The 25,513-nt window shown below is 35.9% G+C and overlaps 1 protein-coding gene across 4 annotated transcripts in view; it reads left to right on the top strand.

Annotated features, from left to right (window-relative positions):
- Nucleotides 1-3,344: 3,344 nt before the first annotated feature.
- The window catches only part of LOC139440637 (lysine-specific demethylase 5D-like), a 35,482-nt gene continuing 13,313 nt past the window's right edge, over nt 3,345-25,513 (top strand). For 3 of the 4 annotated variants that reach the window (XM_071220488.1, XM_071220489.1, XM_071220486.1), the window contains exons 1-12: nt 3,345-3,662; nt 4,267-4,344; nt 5,891-6,013; nt 6,289-6,456; nt 7,252-7,386; nt 11,536-11,695; nt 11,788-11,942; nt 13,398-13,556; nt 14,023-14,142; nt 14,258-14,416; nt 22,097-22,278; nt 22,374-22,536. In XM_071220488.1, the coding sequence (XP_071076589.1) occupies nt 3,513-3,662; nt 4,267-4,344; nt 5,891-6,013; nt 6,289-6,456; nt 7,252-7,386; nt 11,536-11,695; nt 11,788-11,942; nt 13,398-13,556; nt 14,023-14,142; nt 14,258-14,416; nt 22,097-22,278; nt 22,374-22,536 (1,752 nt within the window). In that variant the 5' untranslated portion in view covers nt 3,345-3,512. The remainder of the gene's footprint in view (nt 3,663-4,266; nt 4,345-5,890; nt 6,014-6,288; nt 6,457-7,251; nt 7,387-11,535; nt 11,696-11,787; nt 11,943-13,397; nt 13,557-14,022; nt 14,143-14,257; nt 14,417-22,096; nt 22,279-22,373; nt 22,537-25,513) is intronic. The other variant, XM_071220487.1, reaches the window with a different exon arrangement.

The raw sequence follows: 25,513 nt of genomic DNA, 5'->3' as shown, positions 1-25,513 counted from the left end.
TAGCATTTAGTACCTGCGTTTAGAAAAGCTCAGACCTTGAGATCCTGGCCTACTTAATGGTCATGAGGATGGGGAAATTAAACTGATTTACACACTTCATGGGAATTAAAATGATGTAGATACTTTGGAGAATAGTCTGACCATTTCTTAAAAGTTTTTTAAAGTGTTTTATTTATTTATTTATTTTTACAGGGGGAAAGGAGGGAGCAAGAGAGGGACAGAAACATCAATGTGTGGTTGCCTCTTGTGTGCCCCCTACTGGGGACCTGGTTCACAACCCAGATTTGTGCTCTGACTCAGAATCAATTTGGTGACCCTTTGGTTGGCAGGCATGCATTCAATCCAGTGAGCCACACCAGCTGGGGCCGTTTCTTAAAAGTTTAAACATCGAATTATCAAATAACCCAGTAATTCTACCTGTACTGCACACCCGATAGATATGATAACATACATACACAGAAAACCTGTATGCAAGTTTTCTCATAACATTCTTTATGATAGCTAAAAGTAGAAACATTTCAAATATTCATGAATTGATTAATGACTAAACAATGTTATATATTTACACAATTAAATATTATTCAGTTATATGAATAAAATTCTGATTTGCACACATAAAATGACTTCTAATTGTTAAAATAGTATATTTTGTTTAGTTGTGATGTTGCCACATGGCTAAACCTTGAAACATTATGCTAAGTGAAAGAAGCCAGAGACAAATTAAGAATGCAGACACATGTTGTGTGATTCCATGAGATGTCCACAATATTCAAATCTGTAGTGTCAGAAAAGTATATTAGTGGTCAGGAGGTGGTAAGTGACTGCTAATGAGAATAAATTGGGTTTCTTGTTGAGGTGGTTGTTAGCAGGGTCAGTGGTGTGGGCTGTGAAAGAATTCACAAAGAGAAGAATGGTGCTATTCCTAAGGGAAAAAAAGGGCTAGGTGTTGAGATATGTAATAGCACCAGCACTAGGACATCAGCAGTCAGGGCTTTGAGTTTTTGTCTGGTAAGTGGGGTGGTCTTTAGAGCAGGATGTTTCAGTTGGGCTGTAACTTGTTTCAATTTTATGGTTGGGTGCAGGGTGTGGTTGTCCAGTCATTGTGTCATGGGTTCCTAGAGCCTCTGCATGTTCACAGTGCTTCCAGAAATTTTTTTATCCTGTGGATAAAGTCTCAAAAATGATTAGGGTCAGTCATGCTTGGGGGTCTAGCCAGCTCTTGGAAAGAGGGCCTGAGAAAGTGGCTTTTGTCCTTTTATCAAGTATAGCATTGAAACAATATTAAAATCAGACAGTAAACTTTAAAGCAACAATTTCTTCTCAAGTCCCTTCAGAAGTAACAGTAACAGTTAATATTTCAAAGAATGAATGAATACTTCCTAAATTTTATAATTTATAAAAAATATAGAGAGGATAAGAAAGCACCACAAATGCATTTTACAAGTGTGAAGTTGATTCTAAGATGTCTGGAAAACAGAAAATTATGGCAAATTTGCTTATTAATATGTAAAATTACATAAATAAAATCAAGGACAGATAAGTTTAAAAGCTTGTTTTAAAATAAAACCTCATTAATGAATTAGAATTTTTTTGAGAAATAAAAATGAGAGTTCTGCATCAGAAAAGTTACCATTCTGATTTTATCCTTTTAAAGAAAAATGTAGAAATACCAAAAAACAAGTGGCAGGCTCAGAAGTCCCTCCAAACCAGGCTTTCCTGAGGGTGATAACCAGACCAGTTTATTGTTTTGGCCCAGATATGTTATTTGTTATTTTAATATTTGTGTACACTAATAAAAGAGAAAATGAAATGTCATGGTATGAGAGTCACTTAAAATGAGAGTGGGGAATCTATTAAGGAGGTGGGGTCTGTGCACATCTTGTGCCTCAGTTCTCAGAGGCGTTATTAGACTGCTGACCTGTGCTAAACTAGGTTCAAGTGTGAAAGAATACACATCCTCAAATAAGTATTGTATTAGTCACTGATGGACTTTATCTTCTCCTTCTATTTTTTAAATCCTTTTTGGAGGATATGTTTAGTGATTTTTATGGAGGGGATGGAGAGAAGAGAGAGAGAAAAAGGGAAGTTGATCAAAACAGCAACCTAAGTATGTTCCTAGAAATTGAACCTACAACCGTTTGGTGTAGTAATCAACAGAATCATAAGGCCAGGGTCTCGTCTCAGTAGTTTCTGTCTTCCTTGTATACATATTGGAGCTAATACTTTTTTGTTAACCTAAAGTAATCCTTCGTTTACACGAGGAGAGTTTGTGGTTTTGCCTTTAGAAATGTTGCCTTTCTTTGTTTTAGCCTGCCCTAGTCAGCCTGTATTGGGTGGCAATCGTATTCTTTTTTTTTTTTTTTACCTGAAATACCTGTATAAATGTTTTGTTTAATTTTTTCAAGTGTAGCCTGGACAACTTGTTTGGTTAACATTTTATTTGGTAGTAGCCTTTTTCTATGCTTATTCTGGAAGTCTGGTCTCATAAAAAGTGACCAGTTGTGTGTGTGTGTGTATTTATCTGATAATTTTGGCAGAGTTTGCTTTAGTTGATTGTACAGAAACTTAAAGCATTACAATAAGATGGCATAGTTATCATCTGTTTATGTGTTCATAATCGTTTTTTAGTTAAAGGTATTCCCCAACAATGTTCTGGACTTTTTTGGTGCATACTCGCAAATAATTCTGGCAGGTTTTAGTGGCTTTTCTTACAGTTATGGAGATATCCGAAGTTGAGTTCGTAAAGGTATAGCAGCTAAGGTATGCATGGTAGGTGCACTTTAAATGAAATCATATACGTGAATGTAATTTATGTGGTTGTAGCTTTGTAAAATTGCTCTAACAGATTCTCTTTCTATAATGGCAGGTCGGGAACGGGGAATCATGTACTTCTGTGGAGACTGTTCCAACAACTTACGAGTAATCACTTTTTCGTCGCGTAAATACTTAAGGAGGGACGTTTGTGTGGCGTTAGTGCAAGTGAGGTTTTTTTCTGTTTTTAGAGAAAAAATGAATGGGCACGCTCACGGTTAAGCTTTTTCCCTTCAGTAGGCAGGCGTAACATGATTCCCGGACTTTTTTTTTTTTTTTTTAAGATGCTGATTATATTTATACTTCAGTATCGTATTTGATTGTAGAACTATTTAATATTATTTCACCTGGTATTTTGTGTTTTGCTTTGTTTCAACTCTGGTGAAATTGCTCTCGTCCTAAGCTTTCACCTAGCGTACACGTACCTTTTAGGTTGGATGTAATTGAGAGTTTAAGAATCAATCCGCAAGTGAGTGACGCGATCCGTAAAGAGACCGGAAATACGTAAAGAAGCGGAAAAGCTGAAGGGTCAAGATGGTGATAGGAGACTGTCCGCGATTGGTAGGCTGCTAAATGTTTTCAAACACCTCAGGAATTCGGTGGAAAATGAGGTCCCTGTGGGCCTCCTTGTTTAGCTAGGAGGGACTTTGTCAACGGAAGAATAGCGAAACTGCTTTTAGGTATTAGCCTCCTAAACGGACATGGATTCGGGGACTAAAGAATTCCTCCCGCCACCTGAGTGCCCTGTGTTCGAACCTACATGGGACGAATTTCGAGACCCGCTTGGCTACATCGCGAAAATCAGGCCCATCGCCGAAAAGTCGGGCATTTGCAAGATCCGCCCGCCCGAGGTAAGCCTCTGAAACAAAATTGGGGGGGGGGGGCGTGGACGAGAGTAGCGTTGGAGTCAGTGTGGCGTAGTGCACGACTCTTTAAAAAAGCTTCATACTTAAAACCACAAACTCTTACCAGTTACTTCAGCCCTCCAGTTGCTCGCCAATTTCTCTTTTTTAAAAACGTCTCACTAGAACATTCTCCGTCAAAACGCTCATATCCGGTCGCTGGAATCTGTAGACTTAAACGTGTGACTCTTTTGGGAAACAAAAGGTCGGATTCGAAAGTGCACAAGAGATTGTTAGATTTTTAAAGCTTGATTATTAGCTCTTCCTAGTCTTACCAGCCTGGAAAGCCAGACATTTATTTTAAACACTTTTTACACCTAAGTTTGACGAGTTTTTGTTGTTGTTGTTTACGTTTTTGTAGGACACACGCAAAAGAGAGTTTTCGTTATTGCTTTAGCCCCTATTCCCCCAACTTACTCACTGACAACAATTTCAAATTTTCTAGGAAAACAACCTGAAGTGTTAAAAACAGAGATACACAGGGTTTCACTTCTTATCACGTTTATCCTGTATTGTATCATAATAACCAGTTTGTGTGTTTTTAAACTAACAGGACTGGCAGCCTCCCTTTGCAGTGGAAATTGACAACTTTAAATTTATTCCTCGAGTCCAGAGGCTGAGTGAACTAGAGGTAAACTGAAAAGTCACCTTCTATGACAATCTAAACTCTTAATCTCATTTTACTAGAAGCTTTGTATTCGTGTAAGAAATTAGATTGAAGTGTATTTTGATTCTAATCTCAGCTGCATCATTTCCCACAATGTTTATTGATCTTGGAAAAAAGCTTATGCAAAATGCCAAGACATGAAAGCTTTAAGTATGTAGACATGAATGACATACTACAGTCTTAGAATAAGCTAAAATTAGAGCTGTCAAGTACAGAGATACTACCTCTGTCCCTTTTTTTCTCTCCATACTCATATTTTGTCATTTTGGATTTTCCGTGATGTCTTTTACAAAAAACAAAGTTGAGGGCAAAAATATGTTCTAAATTACCAGCTAAAACTAAGGGTTGTGTTTTTTCTTCTTGTGTAAAATGGAGTACATTTAGAAATGTGTTAGTAAGTGCGGGAGGCAAAGGTTGATTTTTAAAGCAGTTAATACAGTACACTTAGCTTACTATTAAATATGGAAAATGCATGAATGGTTTCCTGTGTTTTTTTTTGCTAGTATGATTTTTGACTCTTTTTAGTGGCTGGAAGCTCCAAAATAATGTAGCATAAAGCAAGGACAATTCAGAAACTGGTTTCATGTCCAGGTTTTAACACCTTTTAAAATATAAAAATACTTCATTCCCTTCACTTTTGGGTCTGTGGACTCAAGGTGAGCATGCTAATGAAAATAATTTGAGTTAAGCCTAAATATGAAGTGGGACCAAAAAACCCAGAATTTAGTTCTAAAAAAATTGTGTATTCATTACATGTTTAAACTGCAGTTACCTGCAAAGAACTTTCTATCTCATGTAATACACCTAGAAACATTTTTATACTGCTCAGTTTTTGAATTTGTGGATTTTGATGCATTTTAGTGCTTCTTCTGTTTTTTGTTTCACTTCTTTTACATTGCCAAAATGTTTCCCTTGGAGGACTTTTTTCATTCAGAGAAACAAGAACAAGACTCTCAGGGTGAGATCAGGTGAATAGGGAAGGTGGGGAATGGAGGTCATGCAATTATTTTGTTAAAACTGCTAAACACTCCACACCATGTGGGCAGGCATGCTCGTGTATCTCCCATCATGAGATGGGCAAACAGATTTAGAGTCTTAAAAACAATTCACTGAAGCAGAACACAGCCTCACACAACAATGCCAGCTGGTGCACTGATCCAGTGGGTTTCAAGAACACCTATATAGCCGGGAAGCCTGTACTACAAGGGGCTAGCCCTCCAGGAAATAATTCTGGTGTTCTCGGGTGTGCCCCCTCCCCACTGCAGTCGTGTTCAGCCCTCTTTGAGCTCAAGTGTAATACTTTAAAATTTAAGACTTCGGATTTTGATTCAGGCATCACTTTCTGAGCATTACGTTCAATTTAAAGAATCAGCGCATTTGAGCTTTTTATAAACAGTAATGGTTATTTAGGCAATGATATATAGGCTCCAGCCTGGTAGAGAACTGTACATACTACAAACAATGCTTGTTGATCTACTTTATTCTTAAACTAGCCTGTCTTTTTCCCCAGGCTCAGACCAGAGTGAAACTGATATACTTGGACAAAATTGCAAAATTCTGGGAATTCCAAGGTTCTTCATTAAAAGTTCCCAATGTGGAGCGGAGAATATTGGACCTTTATAGCCTTAGTAAGGTAGGAGTAGCTCTGTTTTCAAAAAGAAAACCAAGTAAAAAGAACACAAGAGTGCTGTCTTGGAAAACTCTCTATAGTTGAACATTATGTCTCTGGGCAGAAAAGGAGAGAATGTAGAGCGTTCTAGATTTACGTCTAACATTTCTTGATAGAGTCTTTGAGTCTTTGGAATGTTTGGCATTGGTGGAGTACATAGTTCATATTTTAAGCTTTATTTTTTTAGGTATCTTTTTAGTCTGCTCACAGTTAACTATACTCGTTCTTAATTCCTTTAGGTTGTGATGGAGGAAGGGGGCTATGAAGCCATTTGCAAGAACCGTCGGTGGGCCCGAGTGGCCCAGCACCTCAACTACCCACCAGGCAAAAACATTGGGTCCCTGCTAAGATCTCATTATGAACGCATCATTTACCCCTATGAAATATTTCAATCTGGAGCGAACCTTGTGAGGGCCATTAGATGGTTTGCAGTCTGCTGTGATTTTGCTCTTTTATGTTGGTTGGGCTTGGTGCTGACTAGTTAAGCTTTAGGGAGTGCTGAGTTAATTGACAGAAGGTAATTGATAGAAGCCATGGACAATATTTTGCAGCTATGAAAAAGTTTTATACCTGCTAGGGCAGCTAGATGAGAATTGTAGTATCCTTTCTGTTTGTACTAGAGGCTTGGTGTCTTTATGGACATGATCTTGCAGTAGATGTTAGAGAAAAGGAGTTCCTAGTTTAGGCCATTCTCCATGAAAAATAATTAGATAATAAACCTCAACTACTAAAGTTTTCGAAGGCACTTCAGTTCAAGAGAATGGAGGGATAAAATCTTGGTATTATGTGGGGTTAAAAGTGGGAACTGATTTAGCAGGTATTTTAAATGGTAAGTTTCTAAAGTTTCTCTCATTTGCAAAGACGTTTTTAACAAAAGTACATGTGTTTAAATGCATATTATTTTAAAACATTACATAATTCTGTTGGAATTGATATTTTTATTGCCAGTTTTTCAGATGAGGAAATTAAAACACAAGGAGAGGTCCATTGTATTTACAAGGCAAAGACATACGTAAAACAAATTCCTCTACACGTAGACAAGTTCTTGAGATATGTGTTCTGTCGTTCCAAAGAACAAGAGAAGGATTGATTTCTGTAATTACCATTTTCATTCCCAGAGATTTAGAATGTGAATGCATTGTTTTGTTATTTGCCAAATGTTAACTTAATTCTCGATGATGACATTTTTTCCCCATCTCCAGCAGTGTAACACTCATCCAGTTGACAGCGAGGAAAAAGGCAAGGAACACAAACCACACAGCATTCCCTTTAGACAGTCACTACAGCCTTCCAAGTTCAGCAGCTATGGTCGCCGGTCGAAAAAACTGCAGCCTGATGTGAGTGCCTCTTTTTTTCATCCATAAACTGCCAAAATTTATCTTTGGGACTTTCTTGAGGGGAGAGTACATTTCTAGAAAACACTTCTTCTTTTTCTTAACATATATTCCTCAAGGTTGAATTCATTGAAAATGAAGTGAGGTATTTGGTCAGCATGGTTTGCAATATTTTCTTCTTTATAGTTTAGCTTTTACATTGTTTAAAAGCAAATATTTCTTAAAATACTGTTTTGGGGGTTAATTTTTGTGAATAATGTGATGCTCTTTATAAAGCAAACTATACTCTGGTTTCTCTTCAGATTGTATAATAAATATTTTGCCTTTTACAAAGCATGCTATAAACATTTTTTTTAAATGTTGGTTTTTGTCTTGTTCTTTTTTGAGATCATTCCAGTGTGACCACAGGAGGTGGCATAAGGAAGGCTCAGGAAACAAAACTTACTATATTCAGGAGACATGGATTATCACAAATGCCACAGTAGAGGGCGTGAGCTTGGGTTAGAAGGAAGAAGGGGCCTTTATTTGGGTTTCTGAGGGAAGGACAAAACTAGGCAGAGTAACAGTTCAGGATTGGCTAGGTGGATACTCTGCACAATTTTGGCAGGCTCTATCCAGCATGGGGAGATAGGTCTCAGTTGACTAGCATATGGCTTTGGGAGGGTTAAGGCAGAAGAATCTTGTCTTTGGAGCTCAGAAGCCCTACAGAGGAGGTATGGCTCTGTGTGAATTTGTTTGCATATCAATGGCAAACAAATGCTGGGTCATTTGTTATATGAAGAATTATATAAAGCTATTATAAACAATTTCCTAACCTCATAAGAGTACTTTCTTGTTAGTTACAAAGGTTTTCAAGATTTTAAATACCATATAAAAAAACCCATACAAACGATACAGTCTTAAAATTTTTCTTGCTAGCGTATTTTGTATGTCATCATACATTTTCATAAAAATTTGGCCCAGACAGAGTCTTTTTTCAGAAAAGGTTTCAGTCCCAAAAGCATTTAATAAAACAGTCAAATTGTTATGAAAATGTATGTTGACTCAGAGCAGAGCTTGTGGAGAAGACAGACGTGTCTGCATTGTGGCATTGACAGAGCCATTTCATACAGTCAGTTGGGAGAAGATATAGGTGGTTTTGAAAGGATTTATGCTGGCTGTAGGTAAGGGAATGGGAAAAGTGAAGGGGGGAAAGTTCCAGGATAGGTAGATACAGTCCATAAGGAAAAAATGTCTGCTGCTTCTGGTGCTAGTGGGCCAACAACAGCCTCTGAAGTTCATGTGTAAGTTCTGTTCTGTTCACATATAATCTGAGAGAGAGCCTGGAAGTGGATTCAAAGTTTCCACATACATTCAGGATTTCTTTAGTTTCAGCCCAAGGCTCTGTTAATTCTCTCTCTTCTTCCCACTATCAGACCTATTGTGATACAGTGTAGGACATCTCAGAATTTTTCTTGTGTCAGCTTCTACTCCTACACTTTAAATTTTAAGATATTTTATCAGTGGAATGTAGAATGGAGAAATGACAAAGAAAAATCTAGTTTAGATTCTTGAAATTCATGTGGATTCTGGATTTCATAGGTGCTTTTTTAGTTTTTTATAGCAAGAAGTATCTGAACATTGAGGAAAAAAATGAGCATATTATAACCTGGAAATAACATTGGTTTAAAAGTAGTAAGTAGCAGGTAAGGGTACAAAACTATTTCAGAATCAAAGAATCTTAAGACATTTTCCTTCTTAAAGAGTGGTATTGTTTACTTGGTTTCAATATTTTTAAAATCCTTGAAAACTATATGATAAATAAATAAAGGATTTGTACTTCTAAAATATTAAAAAGGAAAACAGTTAAATTCACCATAAGGTAGAAAAACAATCAAGTAAATTCAGTAAGAAATTACAAGGACAAACACATCTTCCACTTTATACAGACTATATGGAAGGAAGAGTAACATGTCTGAAATAATCTATGTTTTAAAAGGTATTTGCTTTGCTAGAAGATATGTTAATGTGATGTGTGTATATATAGTGTATATGACATAGTTAACTCTAATGTACTATATAATATAACATTACAAAGGAATATAATGTTCATAGCATTAGGGAGTGCCATCCCTACATACCTAATAGAATCTTCTTTTGAAGCATACTTTCAATCTTCTTCATTAACCCATGTGAACAATAAATGAAAAGTGTTTAACCTCACTTAGAAATTGAACACATAAAATGACTACATATTTCTTTTTACATATCTTATTGGTAAAATTAAAATGTGGCAAGGATGAGGAAGTCAGCATATTTCTGCACATGTTAGCACTCAATGATACTATAAATGTTCAAATTACTAAAATTTCAAATATTTATACCCTCCTCTTTTAACTTTTAATAGTTCATCTTTTAGAACAAATATGTGGATATTAATTATTTGTGCCCAGGTCTTAAGTTATAAATGTCACTGAATGATAACCATGTAGAACTCAGTGACATTGAAATAAAAATCTAATTGGAACTTTGCTAGAAATAGGTTTCTACTTTGGTAGAAACTATACCACATAGGGCCACAAGGGGAAGTATTGTCAGGGAAGGGGCAAATAGGAACAAGTGGAAGATAAGGACCACAGCCTTAATTGGCGTTTCCTGAAGAAAAGCAGGACAGAGTAGAATAAACATTTCAGGACTGACTAATTTCGATCAAATCTAGCTGTCTTTGGGGCATAGGAACTTTCTGTCTCTGTTTGGTTCCTCAGTATTGGTTGTTTTAGAGCGGGGGAATTATTATCTTGGTGAGTTAGAATTTCATGAGGTGGTTGGGTGTCTGGACTTGGGGTTTATTCATTTGTACAAGAAAGACATACTCATCTAGATTAATTACTGCCTCCAGGAATTACCTGTTCCTGGGAGCAGCAGGGAAGCATTTTCCTCTTTTCCCCAGGTATTAAAAAACCATAAAATGTAGTAAATAAAAAATATAATTAGTACAGTTAATTATATCATTGTTTATAATATCAAAAAATCAAACTTTCAGTGTTGGTCTGGTAAAGGAGTAGCTTAAATTGGTTTTAAAATAGCAGTATAATATGCTACTAAAAAAGTTTAGAAGATATATATTGATAATCTTAGAAATTTTATTTTTTGAATTTATTTTTATTTTTAGAGATAGGAAGGAAGGAGAAAGAGGGAGAGAAACATCAATGTGTGGTGGCCACTCTTATGCACCCTACTGGGGTCCTGGCCCAAAACCCAGGCATGTGCCCTGACTGGGAATTGAAGTGGTGACCCTTTGGTTCTCAGGCCATTGCTCAGTCCAGTGAGTCGCACCAGCCAGGGCAAAAATTTCATTCTTGAACAAAACTCTATTTTGAGCACCAGACTTCCATGTTTATTTGAATCCCCTTCTCCTGATCATTGGGAGATTGTATTTAGTACCATTATCATGTTCCTAGATGACCCTCTTTTTCTCAGTAGTATTGTCAAATAACATGTCTTACTGCCTGCATAAATAATTTAAGGAATAAAACAAAGCAAGAAAATATATTTGTTTCTCTGTGTGTAGAAAAGTTACAAAAGTAAATCTTGGGCTTTAAATGGAAAGGAGAAATGTAGTAGGACTTTAATTTAAAAAGTCCTACTACATAGGTGATAATAGGTGTCCACTAAAAAGAGAAAGAAGGTAATAATAGTATAATATGACATATGTATTTTTTGACATTTAGTGGATTTCCAATTCCCCACGTCTCTCTGATTACAATGTAGGGAGAAAGGAGTTACTTCTAACGATCTGAGTTCTAAACAGAATGGGAATCCTGTCTTCTCATTTGCATCTTCAGCTCAGTTGCAGGAATAGACTTGTTTACAGTGTACTTATTGAAGTATCTAGTATAAGTTCTATGCTTTATATTTAAGCCTAAGTAGCCTTGCAAACATAGGAATATTCTGTCTTTTCCTTATAGCTTTTGGGTTATAAACTGCTAATTACCTCCCAGATTTGTCTGTTTATTTGTTCCTGCCTAGCCATGACTTTACTTCAGGGGGAAATTACACAGTAAACCTTTAAAATAGGTAGAGATATTTGATTGATTCTAATGTGATCTCTTGTGCTTTTATTGTGTCTATATATGTAAAAATCAGTTAATTTTTTTGAATTTCTTTTAATAGGCAGTGCTGACAGACGAGGACATTGAGAGGAATCCAGAGTTGAAGAAGCTGCAGATCTATGGGGCAGGTCCCAAGATGATGGGCCTGGGCATTATGGCCAAGAACAAGACTTCAAGGAAGAAAGGTGTGAAGCGTACTAGACTCAGACACACTGTGAGGGGTAAAGTACTCAAGTATTGTGGAAAACATGATTTGTTAATCTTGATGGAGAACATACTTACTTATTTCCAGATTTCTCTCTGATTCTCTTAGATAAAGAAGGGATCCTATACCCCCACACTATTATGATGGAGAGTCAAAAGGGGGATGGAAAAATGATGTCAGTGTTACCTGAGGAGGATTTGAACCTAAAGCCCTGCACCAGGATGACCATGCAGCTACGGAAGAACCACAGCAATGCTGAGTCTGTAAGGACACACCTGTGATATTCTAACACTGGTTTGGAACTGTTAGGACTAGATGGAACCTAAAGTTATTTCATTTAACTTTCATTCTCCTTTTTTCTATTTACTTCTGAGCTTTTATTGTGGTGACACAGATGGACAGTAAGGTTAAAAAAACATATTTAATGTAAAGTTAGATCCAAAAGTCACATCTCCTGTGTTTTAGAACTTTCTAGTAACTGCTCCATCTTCATAACGGTGACTGTCTTCTATGATCTTGCTTTACTTTTATGTTTACATATATAAATTTTTCCACTTTCTTACCCCATACCTGAAGGATTTTTCTGATTTTGTAAATATTGTAGTGTGTCTACATTTTTATAAAGTGATATTGTAAATCCCTTTTCTTTGATTATCCTCATTCTTCTCTGGCTAATTTCACCTTGTTTTTATAATTTTTGTCTGCCATTTTCTACTTTGTAAACGTTCATATTCCCAGTAGTTTTATTCTTAGAACAACTCACTATTTTGAGCTCCATACTCCTTTCTCTTAACCATCTCCACCTGTTGACTGAAACATTGTCTTTATCCCCAGTTGACCCTGTGTTTTTTACATTTCGACTGTCACAAGTTCTTGTCATTCAAACTTGGGAGCCATTTATGATTCTTCTTGAACCGCTGCAACTAGTGGATCACTTAGTTCTAGTACCTTTTATTTTTATTGCAATATACAGTGCACACAAAAAAATGTATAGATTAGCTTTGCTTGTTTTCTTTTTTACTTTCCAACAAGCATTATAACAATACATACCCTTGCATTTTTTTAAGGTTACGTTTGAGACACTTGTTCATATTGTATACATTCTTGTATTGTGTTTCATTAAAGTACAATTTTATTAAATACTACTTGACTTTAATTTCTTACTGATTTACCCTTCACAGATGTTTTTTTGGTAGTTTCTAGTTTGAGGCTACTGTGAATAACGCTACTATTTACACTAAAACTCTGTAGTTAAGCTGTGTGTAGATTTTTCTGTTGTGTATATAAATAAAATTGGAATTGGCTGTGACCCAGAGTCACTGCTGTACCGACATATGTAAGTAGTATGCCAACAAGGTGTTTTTAACACAGTCTGTGTTATTAACCATATGTAATTCTATAAAATGATCCATGCTAGTTCATACCTTTGGGATTTAGATTTATAACATTGATAAAAAGTCATCTTTGTTGCTCCCAAACATCTTAGTCACGGTCCATTTGTTAACATTATATTATTTAGGAATTCTTTATTTCTTGTCATATTTTGTATCAGACAACTCATGGGTGATCTTAAGAATAGAACATTGCAAAAAAAAAAGAATAGAACATTGCATAGTTGTTCATTGGCAATAGGTGTTCAAAATTGATAGCTGGAACCTGAAGTAATGTATCAGGAGCAAGAAGCTTTTATTTTTATTTTATTTTATTTTTTCTGGTAGATTAACTCACATATTTGCCAAATATGTTGTCGAGGGGATGAAGATGGTAAACTTCTTCTCTGTGATGGCTGTGATGACCATTACCACATATTCTGCCTGTTGCCATCTCTTCCTGAAATCCCCAGAGGGAACTGGAGATGCCCAAAGTGTATCATGGTGGTATGGCTTGTATAACATAGTATTTTAAGTTTAGTTCTTGTTAATTTTTTAATCTATCCTTGGGTTGAGTTAATACTTTTTAGGTGTTAATTAGTTGTCAGTGACATGATAAGCAAGAATGGTTCCAAAGACTTAGATGTATGATGGTAGAGACTTAATGGAGGTAAAGAGGAAGGACTATAATTCAGATGACATGAACCATAAAAACAAAGAAACATGTTTAATGGATACTAAAGATAGTTGACCTTCCTGGAACATAGGAAAAATTATATGGCTGGGTTCCTCAGCTGGTCAGAGCATTGTTCTGATACCACAAGGTTGCTGGAAATAGCAAATCAGATTATCTATCTATCTTCTGCATGCACCAATAAATTAAAAAAAGGTGGGAGTATAATGTGAGAATCAAGCTGTTCCTTTTGGATTCTTGCCTGTTGTTCCTCTATTGCTGCAATATATTCTATTTCAGGAGTGTAAGAAGCCCCCTGAAGCCTTTGGCTTTGAGCAGGCTACACAGGAGTACACGTTGCAGAGCTTTGGTGAAATGGCTGATTCCTTCAAGGCCAATTACTTCAACATGCCTGTACATGTATGTATATGCCTGTGATCATGGAATGGGGATATAAAATTCTATGTCTTAATAGATCGAATAGAGACCTGTCATAGAGACTAGGGCCGATCATTTTCTCTCCCTGTTACCACAGATGGTACCTACAGAACTTGTGGAGAAGGAATTCTGGAGGTTGCTGGGCAGCATTGAGGAGGATGTGACAGTTGAGTATGGAGCAGACATTCATTCCAAAGAATTTGGAAGTGGTTTTCCTGTCAGCAGTACAAAAGGGAACCTGTCTCCTGAGGAGGAGGTAATACGGCTTTCAACTCACATTAATAGGAAGGCTACAGAAAGCCAATTTAGCATTTTGAAAGCCTTTTTCCTCATGATCCTGCCCCAAAAGGGTGTTTTCACATACTGCATATAAAACTAAGATGTAATGCCACAGGATGACCTGTCAGAAACCCAGAATTTGGATAGCCACAATTCCACCACTTTTTTCTCCCTACATTTGTGATGGGGTAGACACAAAAATGTTATGATGACTTGAAATTATCAGCTAGGAGCCGTGGTAGTCCGTCAGCTCTATTTATATATAAATATTGGACAACTACCTTCTTCTGATTATCTGCTTGATAAAGAAAACCAGTGCTATGACCAGCTTATTCATATTTGTAGTTTGAAAGCACTAGGAAGGCATCAAGAAATACCTTCATCTAGCATGCCTAGTTGCATACATCTTGTGGAACAAATAGAGTAATTAATAAAATGCTAAACTCTTTTGATACAGGGTGATTTCTTGTATACAAGAGACCCATTTGGGTGTCCTAAATTTGGACTTAATCACATAGAAATTTCGTCCCGCATGGAGAGCCAGTTGAAGTAGCTTATTTGGGGACAGAAGTAAATCAGACTTTCATGTATTGTTGAATTATTCCTTTTATAATTGTTTCACCACGTATATTGGCTAGAGTCAAGATAAAGCTTTGGTTTCGTATCTAGATTGACCTGCATTGAAGGCTTTACAAGATACTTGATCCAGATAGTAGAAGTACTGATTTTAGGATGTCGAAATTTTCAGTTTTTATGTATATATACCATCTTACCATTTATTCATATTATACATATGCACTGGCCAGGTCTGTTTTCACAAAAAATAGATAGTGGTTTTGCTTCCTGGTAGAAGTGTTGGAGATTAGTTAAGGTAAATTGAAAATACAAACCAAGGAAAAAGGAAGAAAGCCACTAATAGCCTTCCTTATTAACACTTTCATGTACTTTGAATTGCTTTTTGGAAATTAGAAAAAATTAATCATGATATTTTTAAAATTACAAAAGAATTATTGTAGTCCCTTTATTAGTTGTAAAACACAATGTTGAATACCATATTTTTGTCATGCATAATGTGCTCCCATATATAATGCACACCCACATTTTTGTGCACATTATACATGGAGTTATTATACCTATGGTATGTAATCATTATACCCATGTATAATGTGCAGCCTTATTTTTCCCTCAAAAATTTGGGCAAAAAATTGTGCATATGCACAGCAAACTATGGTAATATTTTCAACCTAAAAACTGATGCTTTCTAATGCAGATAATGTGTTTCCATGCTTCTGAACAAATCCTAAATCCCTTGCCTCTCCTCACTAACCCCAAAAGGAGATAGGCATGGATTTTGTCATAATTTGTCATTGTTTAATGACATAAGTATGTATTTCTAAAAAGTACATTATTTAAATTTTTGAACTTTGTATTTCTTACAGTTTGTATAACTTGATTCTTTCAGTCACTGATATGCTTTGAAAATCTATTTCTTTGCTTACAGCTTTGATTTGTGGCATTTTTCATTATTGTTTAATCTTCCATTGTATAGTATTACATTATCTTTCTGTTAAATTGTTCCCAATGTTCGATTATTATTGAGAGTCTGTGAATACTTTACATGTCTCCTGAAGGAAGGATTTTTGGGGTGTATATTTAAAACTGTATTGTGATCCTACCCAGTAATACTGAGATTACTGAGAGAACTAGTCATTCATGTCTTCACTCACTTAACTACTTTTCATTAGGTTATTATAAGTGTAGATTGTTTAAAGCATGTGGCTTACATTGTCTGCAAATGGTTTCAGCCCTCAGGTATTTTTATAATACACAAGTAATGCTAACATATGTGCTTACGTATACCTGAGTACATGTAGTATTTTCTTACTGTTTATTCTGTTATCGTCCCAGTTTTCTTAGCCCCCTTCCACCCAGCTTACCCCTCTGGCCCCCAGTCAGTCCCTGTCCTTGTCCATGGCAATGGGTAAGTCATAACATGTTCTTTGACTAGTCCCTTCCCCTTCCTTCCACCATTCCACTTCCACCCTAACCCCCTACAGCTGTCTGTCTGTTCCATGTTTCCATGTCTCTGGTTCTGTTCTCATTTGATTTTGTTTATTAGATTCCATTTGTAACTAATGTCACATGGTATTTGTCCTTCATTGCCTGAGTTATTTTACTTAGCATAATGCTCTCCGGATCCATCCATGTTGTCCCAAAAGGATAGAAGCTCCTCCTTTCTTTCTTCTGTGTAGAATTCCATTGTGTAAATGTACCATGGTTTTTTGATCCACCCATTTACTGATAGGCACTTCTGTTCCAACACTCGGCTGTTGTATAGTGCTGCTGTCAGTATTGGGGTGCATAAGTACTTTTGAATTTGTATTTTGGGATTCTTAGCATTTATTCATAGCAGTGGAATCACTTGAGTCAAAAGGCAGTTCCATTTTTAGATTTCTGAGGAAATTCCATGCTGTTTTCCACAGTGTCTGCACTAGTCAGCATTCAACTGTGCACTAGGGTTCCCTTTTCTCCACATCCTCTCCAACACCTGTTTGTTGATTTATTAATGATGACCATTCTGGCTTGTGTGAGGTTATATCTCATTGTGGTTTTAATTTGCGTCTCTCTGATGGCTAGTGATGCTGAGTGTCTTTTCATATGTCTATGGGCCCTCTGTGTGTCCTTGTTGAATTGTCTATTCAGGTCCTTTGCCTATTTTTAATTGGGTGATTTGTCTCCCTGGTGTGGAGTCATGTGAGTTTTTGATATATTTTGGAGATTAAGTCCTTGTCCAGTGCAATATTTGCAAAAATGTTTTCCCATGTAGTCAGTTGCCTTTTCATTTTGATCATTGTTTCTTTAGCTATGCAGAATCTTTCTAATTTAATATAATCCCATTTGTTTATTTTTTCCTTATTTTCCCTTCCCTACAATATATCAGCAAAAATAATCACTACTTAGATGTCTGAAATTTTACTGCCTAAGTTTTGGCTAGGACTTTTATGTTGTTATGGCTTATGTTTAAAGTCGTCCTCCATTTTGAATTGATTCTGGGGTATGGTGTAAGTTGGTGATCTGCTTTTATTTTCCATGCACCAGTCCAGATCTCCCAATACTGTGTTTTGAAAACACAGTTTTTACTCCATTGTATGCTTCTGCCCCATTTGTCGAATATTAATTGACTATAGCAGCATGGATTTATTTCCCAGCTCTCTGTTCTGTTCCATTGATCTGTGTGTTTTTAGACCAGTGCCAGACTGTTTTGATTACAGTGGCCTTGTTATAGAGTTTAATATCAGGTATTGTGATCTTCCAACTTCTGTTCTTCTGTCTTAGGATTGCTGAGACACTTTGGGGTCTGTTTAGCTTCCATATAACATTTTGGAATAGTTGTTCTAGATCTGTGAATTATGCCATTGGTATTTGAATAGGTATTGCCTTGAGTAGGTAAATTGCTTTGAGTAGTAAGGACATTTTAATAATGTTAATTGTTCCAATCTATGAACATGATGTATACTTCCATTTATTTATAACTTCTTCAATTTCTTTAGTGTTCTATAGTTTGCTGAGTATATTTCTTTTGCATCCTTGGTTTAATTTATTACTAGGTACTTATTTTTGTTTTTATTATTTATTGTTATTCTGTTAGAGTTGTCCCAATTTTCATTCCTTTGCCTTCCTCCACGCACTCCCTTTCCCACACTGTTATTCAATCCATGGGTCATGCATGTTCTTAGATAGCCCCTTTCCTTATTTTCCACATTCTCCCCTCCCCATCTCCTCTGGTCACTGTCAGTCTGTTGTGTTTCCATACTTGTGGTTCTCTTTTGTGTATTTATGTTGTTCATTAGATTGCTCTTATAGGTGAGATCATATATTGTTTCTCTTTCACTCACTGGCTTATGTCACTTAGCCTAATATTCTTCAGTTCCATCCATGCTGTCTCAAAAGGTGGTTTTTTGATCCATTCATTTTACTGACGTGCCCTTGGCTTTTGCTACTATAAACAAAAGGGTGCATACATTCTTTTGAATTGATGATTTGGTATTCTTAGGGTATTTCCCCACAGTGGAATTCCCAGGTCAAGAGTCAGTTCCATTTTTAGTTTTCTGAGGAAATTCCATATAGTTTTCCACAGTGGCCTCACCAGTCTGCATTCCCATCAACAGTGCACTTTTCTCTCCAACCTTACCAGCACTTGTTTGTTAATTTATTAACAATGGCCATTCTGACAGGTGTGAGGTGATGTCTCATAATGATCTTAATTTGTGTCTCTCTGGTGGTTGGTGATGTTGAGCATCTTTTCCTATATCTGTGGGCCCTCTCTATGTCCTAAGTGTCTATTCAAGTTGTTTGCTTAATTTTTGTTGATTTGTTTGTCTTCCTGGTGTTGAGTTGTATGAGGTCTTTTATATTTTGGAGCTCAAACCATTGTCTAAGGTGTAGTTGGCAAATATGTATTCCTGTACGGTTGGTTCCCTTTTCATTGTGATGTTTTCTTTATCTGTTCAGAAACCTTTCAGTTTGTTGTAGTCCCATTTAGTTATTTATTTTCTTTATGTTCCTTGCCCTCTGAGATATATGATCAAAAATATAGCTATACAAGGTACCAAAAATTTTACTTCCAGTGTTTTCCTTCATGGTATCGCAACATATTTAGGTGGTTCATCCATTTAAACTTTACTTTGCTATATGGTGTGAGATTGTGGTATAGGTCATTTTTTTGCATGTATCAGTTTGGTTCTGGCACCATTTATTGAAGAGTCTATCTTTACTGCACTGTATACTCAACTCCTTTGTCTAATGCTAATTGTACATAAAAATGTGGATTTATTTCAAAGCTCTCTATTCTGTTCTTTTGATCTGTGTATTTGTGTTTAAGTCAGGACCAGAGTGTTTTGATATCAGGTATGTGATCCCCAGGTTTCTTTAAAATTATTTTATTGTTGTTCAGTTACAGTTGTCTGCATTTTTCCCCACCCTTCTACCCTACCCCATCCAAACCCACCTCCCACCCCCACTTCCACCCTCTCCCTTGATTTTGTCCGTGTGCCCTTTATAGTAGTTCCTGAAAACCTCTTCTCCCCACTGTCCCTTCCCCCCTCCCTTCTGGCTATTGTTAGATTGTTCTTAACTTCATTGTGTCTGGTTATATTTTGTTTGCTTTTTTCTTTTGCTGACTATGTTCCAGTTAAAGGTGAGATCATATGGTATTTGTCTCTCACTGCCTGGCTCATTTCACTTGGCAAAATGCCCTCCAGTTCCATCCATGCTGTCGCAAAGGGTATAAGCTCCTTCTTTCTCTCTGCTGTGTAGTATTCCATTGTGTAAATGTACCATAGTTTTTTGATCCACTCATTTGCTGATGGGCACTTAGGTTGCTTCCAGTACTTGGCTATTGTAAATTGTGCTGCTATGAACATTGAGGTGCATAGGTTCTTTTGGATTGGGGTTTCAGAGTTGTTAGGGTATAATCTCGGCAGTGGGTCAAAGGGCAGTTCCTTTTTAGTTTTCTGAGGAAATTCCATACTGGTTTCCACAGTGGCCTTACCAGTTTGCATTCCCACCAGCAGTGCACTAGGGTTCCCTTTTCTCCGCATCCTCTCCAACATTTGTTTGTGGATTTATGTTGGCCACTCTGACTGGAATGAGATGGTACCTCCTTGTGGTTTTAATTTACATCTCTCTGATGGCTAGTGATGAAATCCACAACCTTTTATGGTAACAGAAAATGTTCCAGCCCACCAATCCATTTGGCTAAAGTTCTCATTTCATTTTTAATTGCCTCTTAATTGAGTAATTACATAAATAAAGATGTGTATATAGTTTATATGTTTATATACATATATCTATATGTATATTTGTTATTCTTAATACTTTGTGTTAAATGTAAGTTAATCTTTAATTTGTTTCAGCTATTTCTTTCCTCTTAAGCAGTATCAGACTATCTTATCTTGTTCCCCTTTCTTCTAACAACTGTAAAATTTTTGTGTCCTTTTAACATTTTTCTGCTTAATAAAATGGATAGGTTCTTTTATTTGTATTTTCAGCTTTAATATAGATTTAGCCCTATTAATTTATATGTAATTTAATGTTTTCATTTCTGACTGTTGTAAGATTTCTTGTGGCAAACTGCATATTTTAGTACGTGACTTTTTAATTTAACATACCAGAGATTTATAGTACTTCCCAAATTTGAGGATTCAGTTTTCACCAGTTCAAGAAAATTCATGGCCATTGACCCTTCTAATATAACCTTTCTATCCTAAGTCCTTTTATCTACCATAAACCACTATAATATGGACATTCTTATTATAACTTTATTTTCACAATTCTTAATCTCTATTTTGTATTTCCCCTTTTGCTACAGTGTTCTCGGTTATTTAAAAAATTTCTATAATTCATCAAAGTTTTATTAGCTAATCACTATTAAACCAGTTTTACTTTCAGATTTCTAATGTTAATTGGATTTTTAATTTATAGAATTGATAGTCATTTTTCAGATTTTCCTGGTCCATATTAAGGAAAATTTTCTTTTTCCTGCTGCCTTTACTATTACTTTCTAATATACTGATAATTATACTGCCCATACTATTATTAGGTCTGTTTGTGTAGTTTAATGTTTTATGAACAAATTTTCACTCATTTCACTTCCACCTCACATATTTCGTGACTTGTTCGTTTGTTAGTTTGTTGTGAACTCATCTGTCTTTTAACCACATATATGGAGCATTTTCCCGAAGACCAAATTAAAATATGTCCTGTTTAGAAATAGTTACTAGTGTTTCTGCTAAATGCCTGAGGACACTGCAATTCAAGATTCTAATGTGTTAATGTTAGGGTTGGCATGGTCTGTTAAATGTAAGTTCTGATCCAGGTTCCTGTGGTGACAGACAGTGGATAAAAACTCTCAGGAACATTTATTTTCTTGTCTTACAGAGGCAGGGAAGTATATTCACTTTTTATGTTTATGAGATTCCTTTACAGCCTCTTCAGTTTTATTGCCAAAAGGCTAATACTGATATTGATGAGAAATGTCATAACTTTAGGCTAAAGTTGGGTAATTACCTTAAGTTTCATTTTCTTTTTTAAGTTTTGGTCATAACAACATCACTGTAGAATTTTTATTTGTATGTACGCTTTTATTTCATTAGGTTTTATCCTCAAGTATTTCTTCCATCTTGACATCCTTTATGATTTGTCTTAATGTCTAACCATAAAATTGAAGTTACATATACTAAATATATATAACCCAGAAGTTTTCGAAGTGGGTCGTTCAGTAATACTACTGATAAGTACAATTATATAATTGTGTAGTTTTGTATTGATTTTTTTTCACTTGATTCTTTTGCATGGTGCTTCTAAAGCATGTCGGATAATGACATTGTTTCTAATGGGTCTCCACTAAGCATTGAGTACCAGTGGACATACTTTTATTACGTTAAAGATTAATTCACCTACATTATTCTTACTGCCTTTCTTTTTAATTTGGAATGAAGGTATAATTCAGATAGTCTTAACAATTGTTAACTTTTTTATTATACCATATTGTTGTTTAATTTGGCTGCCTTTGTCATCCCGTATGAGCCTGGCTTAGGTTGCCTTTTTTTACCCGATGTTGCACCCTACCCACTCTGGCAAATCTCTGACCTCACAGGAATATGCTACCAGTGGTTGGAACCTGAATGTAATGCCAGTACTGGATCAGTCTGTCCTCTGCCACATCAATGCAGATATCTCAGGCATGAAGGTTCCCTGGCTATATGTGGGCATGGTATTCTCAGCATTTTGTTGGCATATTGAGGATCACTGGAGCTATTCCATCAACTACTTACACTGGTGAGCAGGGCCCAAATGGCTGGAATGGATATCAAGATTCCCTCTATGTGCAAAGATTTGTCCAGTCTTTACATGCTTCCTTCTCTCCTGATCAGGGGTGAGCCAAAGACCTGGTATGGGGTGCCCTCACTGGCAGCAGAACATTTGGAGGAGGTGATGAAGAAGCTTACACCTGAGCTCTTTGATAACCAGCCTGACCTTCTACACCAACTTGTTACCCTCATGAATCCCAATACCCTCATGTCTCATGGTGTTCCAGTGAGTACCTGAAATTAAGGGGGGGAGGGTATTTAATCTTGCCATATGGTGGGAAGGGAATGAGGAAGAACTTAATTTTGAGGAATCAAAAGTTATATCCATTTTGATATGGAAACTGAATTTACTCATATGTCTTTCCCTTTCTGTGCTAGTTGTCAAATGGCCATCCTACACAATTCACTTAAGGAGGAAGAGAAAGGAGAGATCAGAAAGTTATTTATAACTTAAAGCTGAAACCTGGATTTTGTGTGTTCAGTTTGCCTCATAGTCTTGGTCTTCCTTTAATAAATATTACAGCATATAAATTCTAATTCTGTAAAACCTTGGGGAACATGGAAGTGGTTTTCTACTAGGGAATTTCCAGGATTGATTTATATCTGCCATGATTGCAAAATAAAGGGACTAAGCCCTAAGCATGTAGTGTGTGCTAGCAGATATATAACTAGCACACACTACGTCTCCAAAACATTACACTTTTTCTAAGAACTGCTGTGAGGTGTGGGTTAACCTTATACAAGAACTTACCACTTTTATATTCATTTCTCTCAGATTTTCCATCTGTATAAAATAGACTTGGTTTCTGCAAGGCACTGTTACATTTTCTGAAATTTTATCAGTGTTTATTTGCACTTCTAACAACTTTTCTAACATTACTACTATCTCAAAAAAAACCAAGCTTAAATATTAATAATGAAATCATGTAGCTACCTAGTTATCCCGTTGGTATTGCCTCGTGATTGTAGCTTACTGTTGTTTCTTTTTTTTCCCATTTATACTCAGCACACTCCCACAACATGACTAAAACTTGTATTTCATGTATATCATTTCATTTGATAATACACATACTACATAATTTGTTGTACAGTGACTTATACTACTCTCACCCTTTTTCATTTCTGTAAGGTTGATAATATTCCCACTTTTATTTATTTTTAAAGATTTTATTTATTTTATATTTATTTTTAGAGGAGAAGGGAAGGAGAAAGATAAATATCAATGTGTGGTTGCCTGTCACGTGCCCCCTGACTGGAAATTGAACCAGTGACTCTGGTTCACAGGCGGGCACTCAGTCCAGAGCCACACCAGCCAGGGTTCTTACTTTAATAATTTATGGTGTCCCTCTTTTGTCATGGTCTCACTAAAAGTGTATTAATGTGGCAGTTCAAGGAACAAGCTTTTGGTTTTGTTGATCACTTATTATTTTTTCTATTTATTTCATTTGTCTTAAGGAATTACCCTTTTATCAAAATACAATGTCCTCCTTTATCTTGCAACAGTTTTTTGCTTGAATATTTAAGTCTATATTGTATGATACTAGGATAGCTTTACTTTGGTCACTGTTTTTGTGGAATATACCTTTTCATTCTCTCACTTCCATTTTATTTGTGTTTTAATATGTATGTAAGTTTCTTGTACCCAAGATATAGTTGAATCAGTTGTTCACTCATTTTTTGCTTTTGGAGTTTAATTTTGAAGATAATATTAATAAGGAAGAACTTCTGCCACTTTATATCTGTTTCTACATGTCATATTTTTGATCCTCAGATCTTCATTACATGTTTCTTTGTGATCAATTGGTTTATTCTAGTGTTCTGGTTTTATGTCTGTCTTTATTGTATTTTTTTACTTATTTTGTTAGTTACCATCGTCTTACAATTACTTAGGGTTGGCCAAAAAGTCCATATAGTTTTTTCTGTAAAATGACCCATTTTTCATTTTTACCAACAACTTTATTGATTTGGATAATTTGAGTGTGTCACCTATCTCCTGTGTGGTATAACATTGATCATTCTTAATTAACATCTTGATTTGATCACTCTCAACTTGAATTGGTCTACCCAACAATGAAGCACCATCCAGAGAGAAATCTCTACCATAAAACTTCGCAGCCCACTTTTGACATGTTTCATCAGTCACACCACCTTCTGCATACACTATATAAATATTTTTTGTGTGTTTCGATTGTGTCTTTTACCTTTCTTGAAATAACACAGTATGTTAAAAATGTTGCATATTTTCTTCCATTAAAATGACTACACAAAAATTCACCAATTTTGATGTTTTCTTTAATGTGCACTGATATGACAGCTATCCCAATACCATCTAACAAAATTATTTTCAATGAAGTTAAAAGACAATTGAGCACTACTAGAGCCATCTTACAGAAAAAACTAAATGAGGTTTTTGGCCAGCCAAGGACTATTTTAATTTATAACAGTCTAGTTTGAATTAACACAAACTTACCTTTAATAGTAAGTTTCAAAGAAACTTCGTAGTAGCTCTGTCCCTCTTTTTTTATTAGTGACAAATCACATATTATACATTGTCTGCCCACCATCATAGTTACATAATTACTGCTTCACATGTTTCTTTTCAGTTATAAAGAAAATAAGATGAGTCATAAAAATCCAATTCTGGCTTTTATATTTTCCCATCGAGATACCTATTTCTCTGTGTGGCTTCTAGTTACCCTGTAGTGTTATTTAGTCTGAAGGACTAGGATATTTTAGATAGAGTATATTTACTGTAGAAAAACAACCTAGGGATGTATTTTAATTTCTCATTCTATTTTTTTTCTTTCATCAGTTGAAATATGTTATCCCGTGCATTCCAGCAATCCTGATTTCTGATGAGAAATCTGCAGATTATCTTACTGAGGATCTGTTACACATGATGAATTGTGTCCTTCTTTGCTGCTCTCAATATTCTCTCTCATTAGCTTTTGACAGTTTGATTTTACTCTTTACCTGGAGTACAATAAGGTTGTTTTTTAAAAATATATTTATTGATTATGCTATTACAGTTGTCCCATTTCTCCCCCCTTCACTCTACTCCATCCTGCCCACCTCCTCCCTCCCACATTCCCCCCCAATAGTTCATGTCCGTGGGTCATAGTTATAAGTTCTGTGGCTTCTACATTTCCTACACTATTCTTACCCTCCCCCTGCCTATTTTCCACCTATCATCTATGCTACTT

The sequence above is a fragment of the Desmodus rotundus genome, unplaced genomic scaffold, assembly GCF_022682495.2.
Source record: "Desmodus rotundus isolate HL8 unplaced genomic scaffold, HLdesRot8A.1 manual_scaffold_42, whole genome shotgun sequence".
Lineage (NCBI taxonomy): Eukaryota > Metazoa > Chordata > Mammalia > Chiroptera > Phyllostomidae > Desmodus > Desmodus rotundus.
This window is presented reverse-complemented; position numbering and strand designations above follow the sequence as displayed.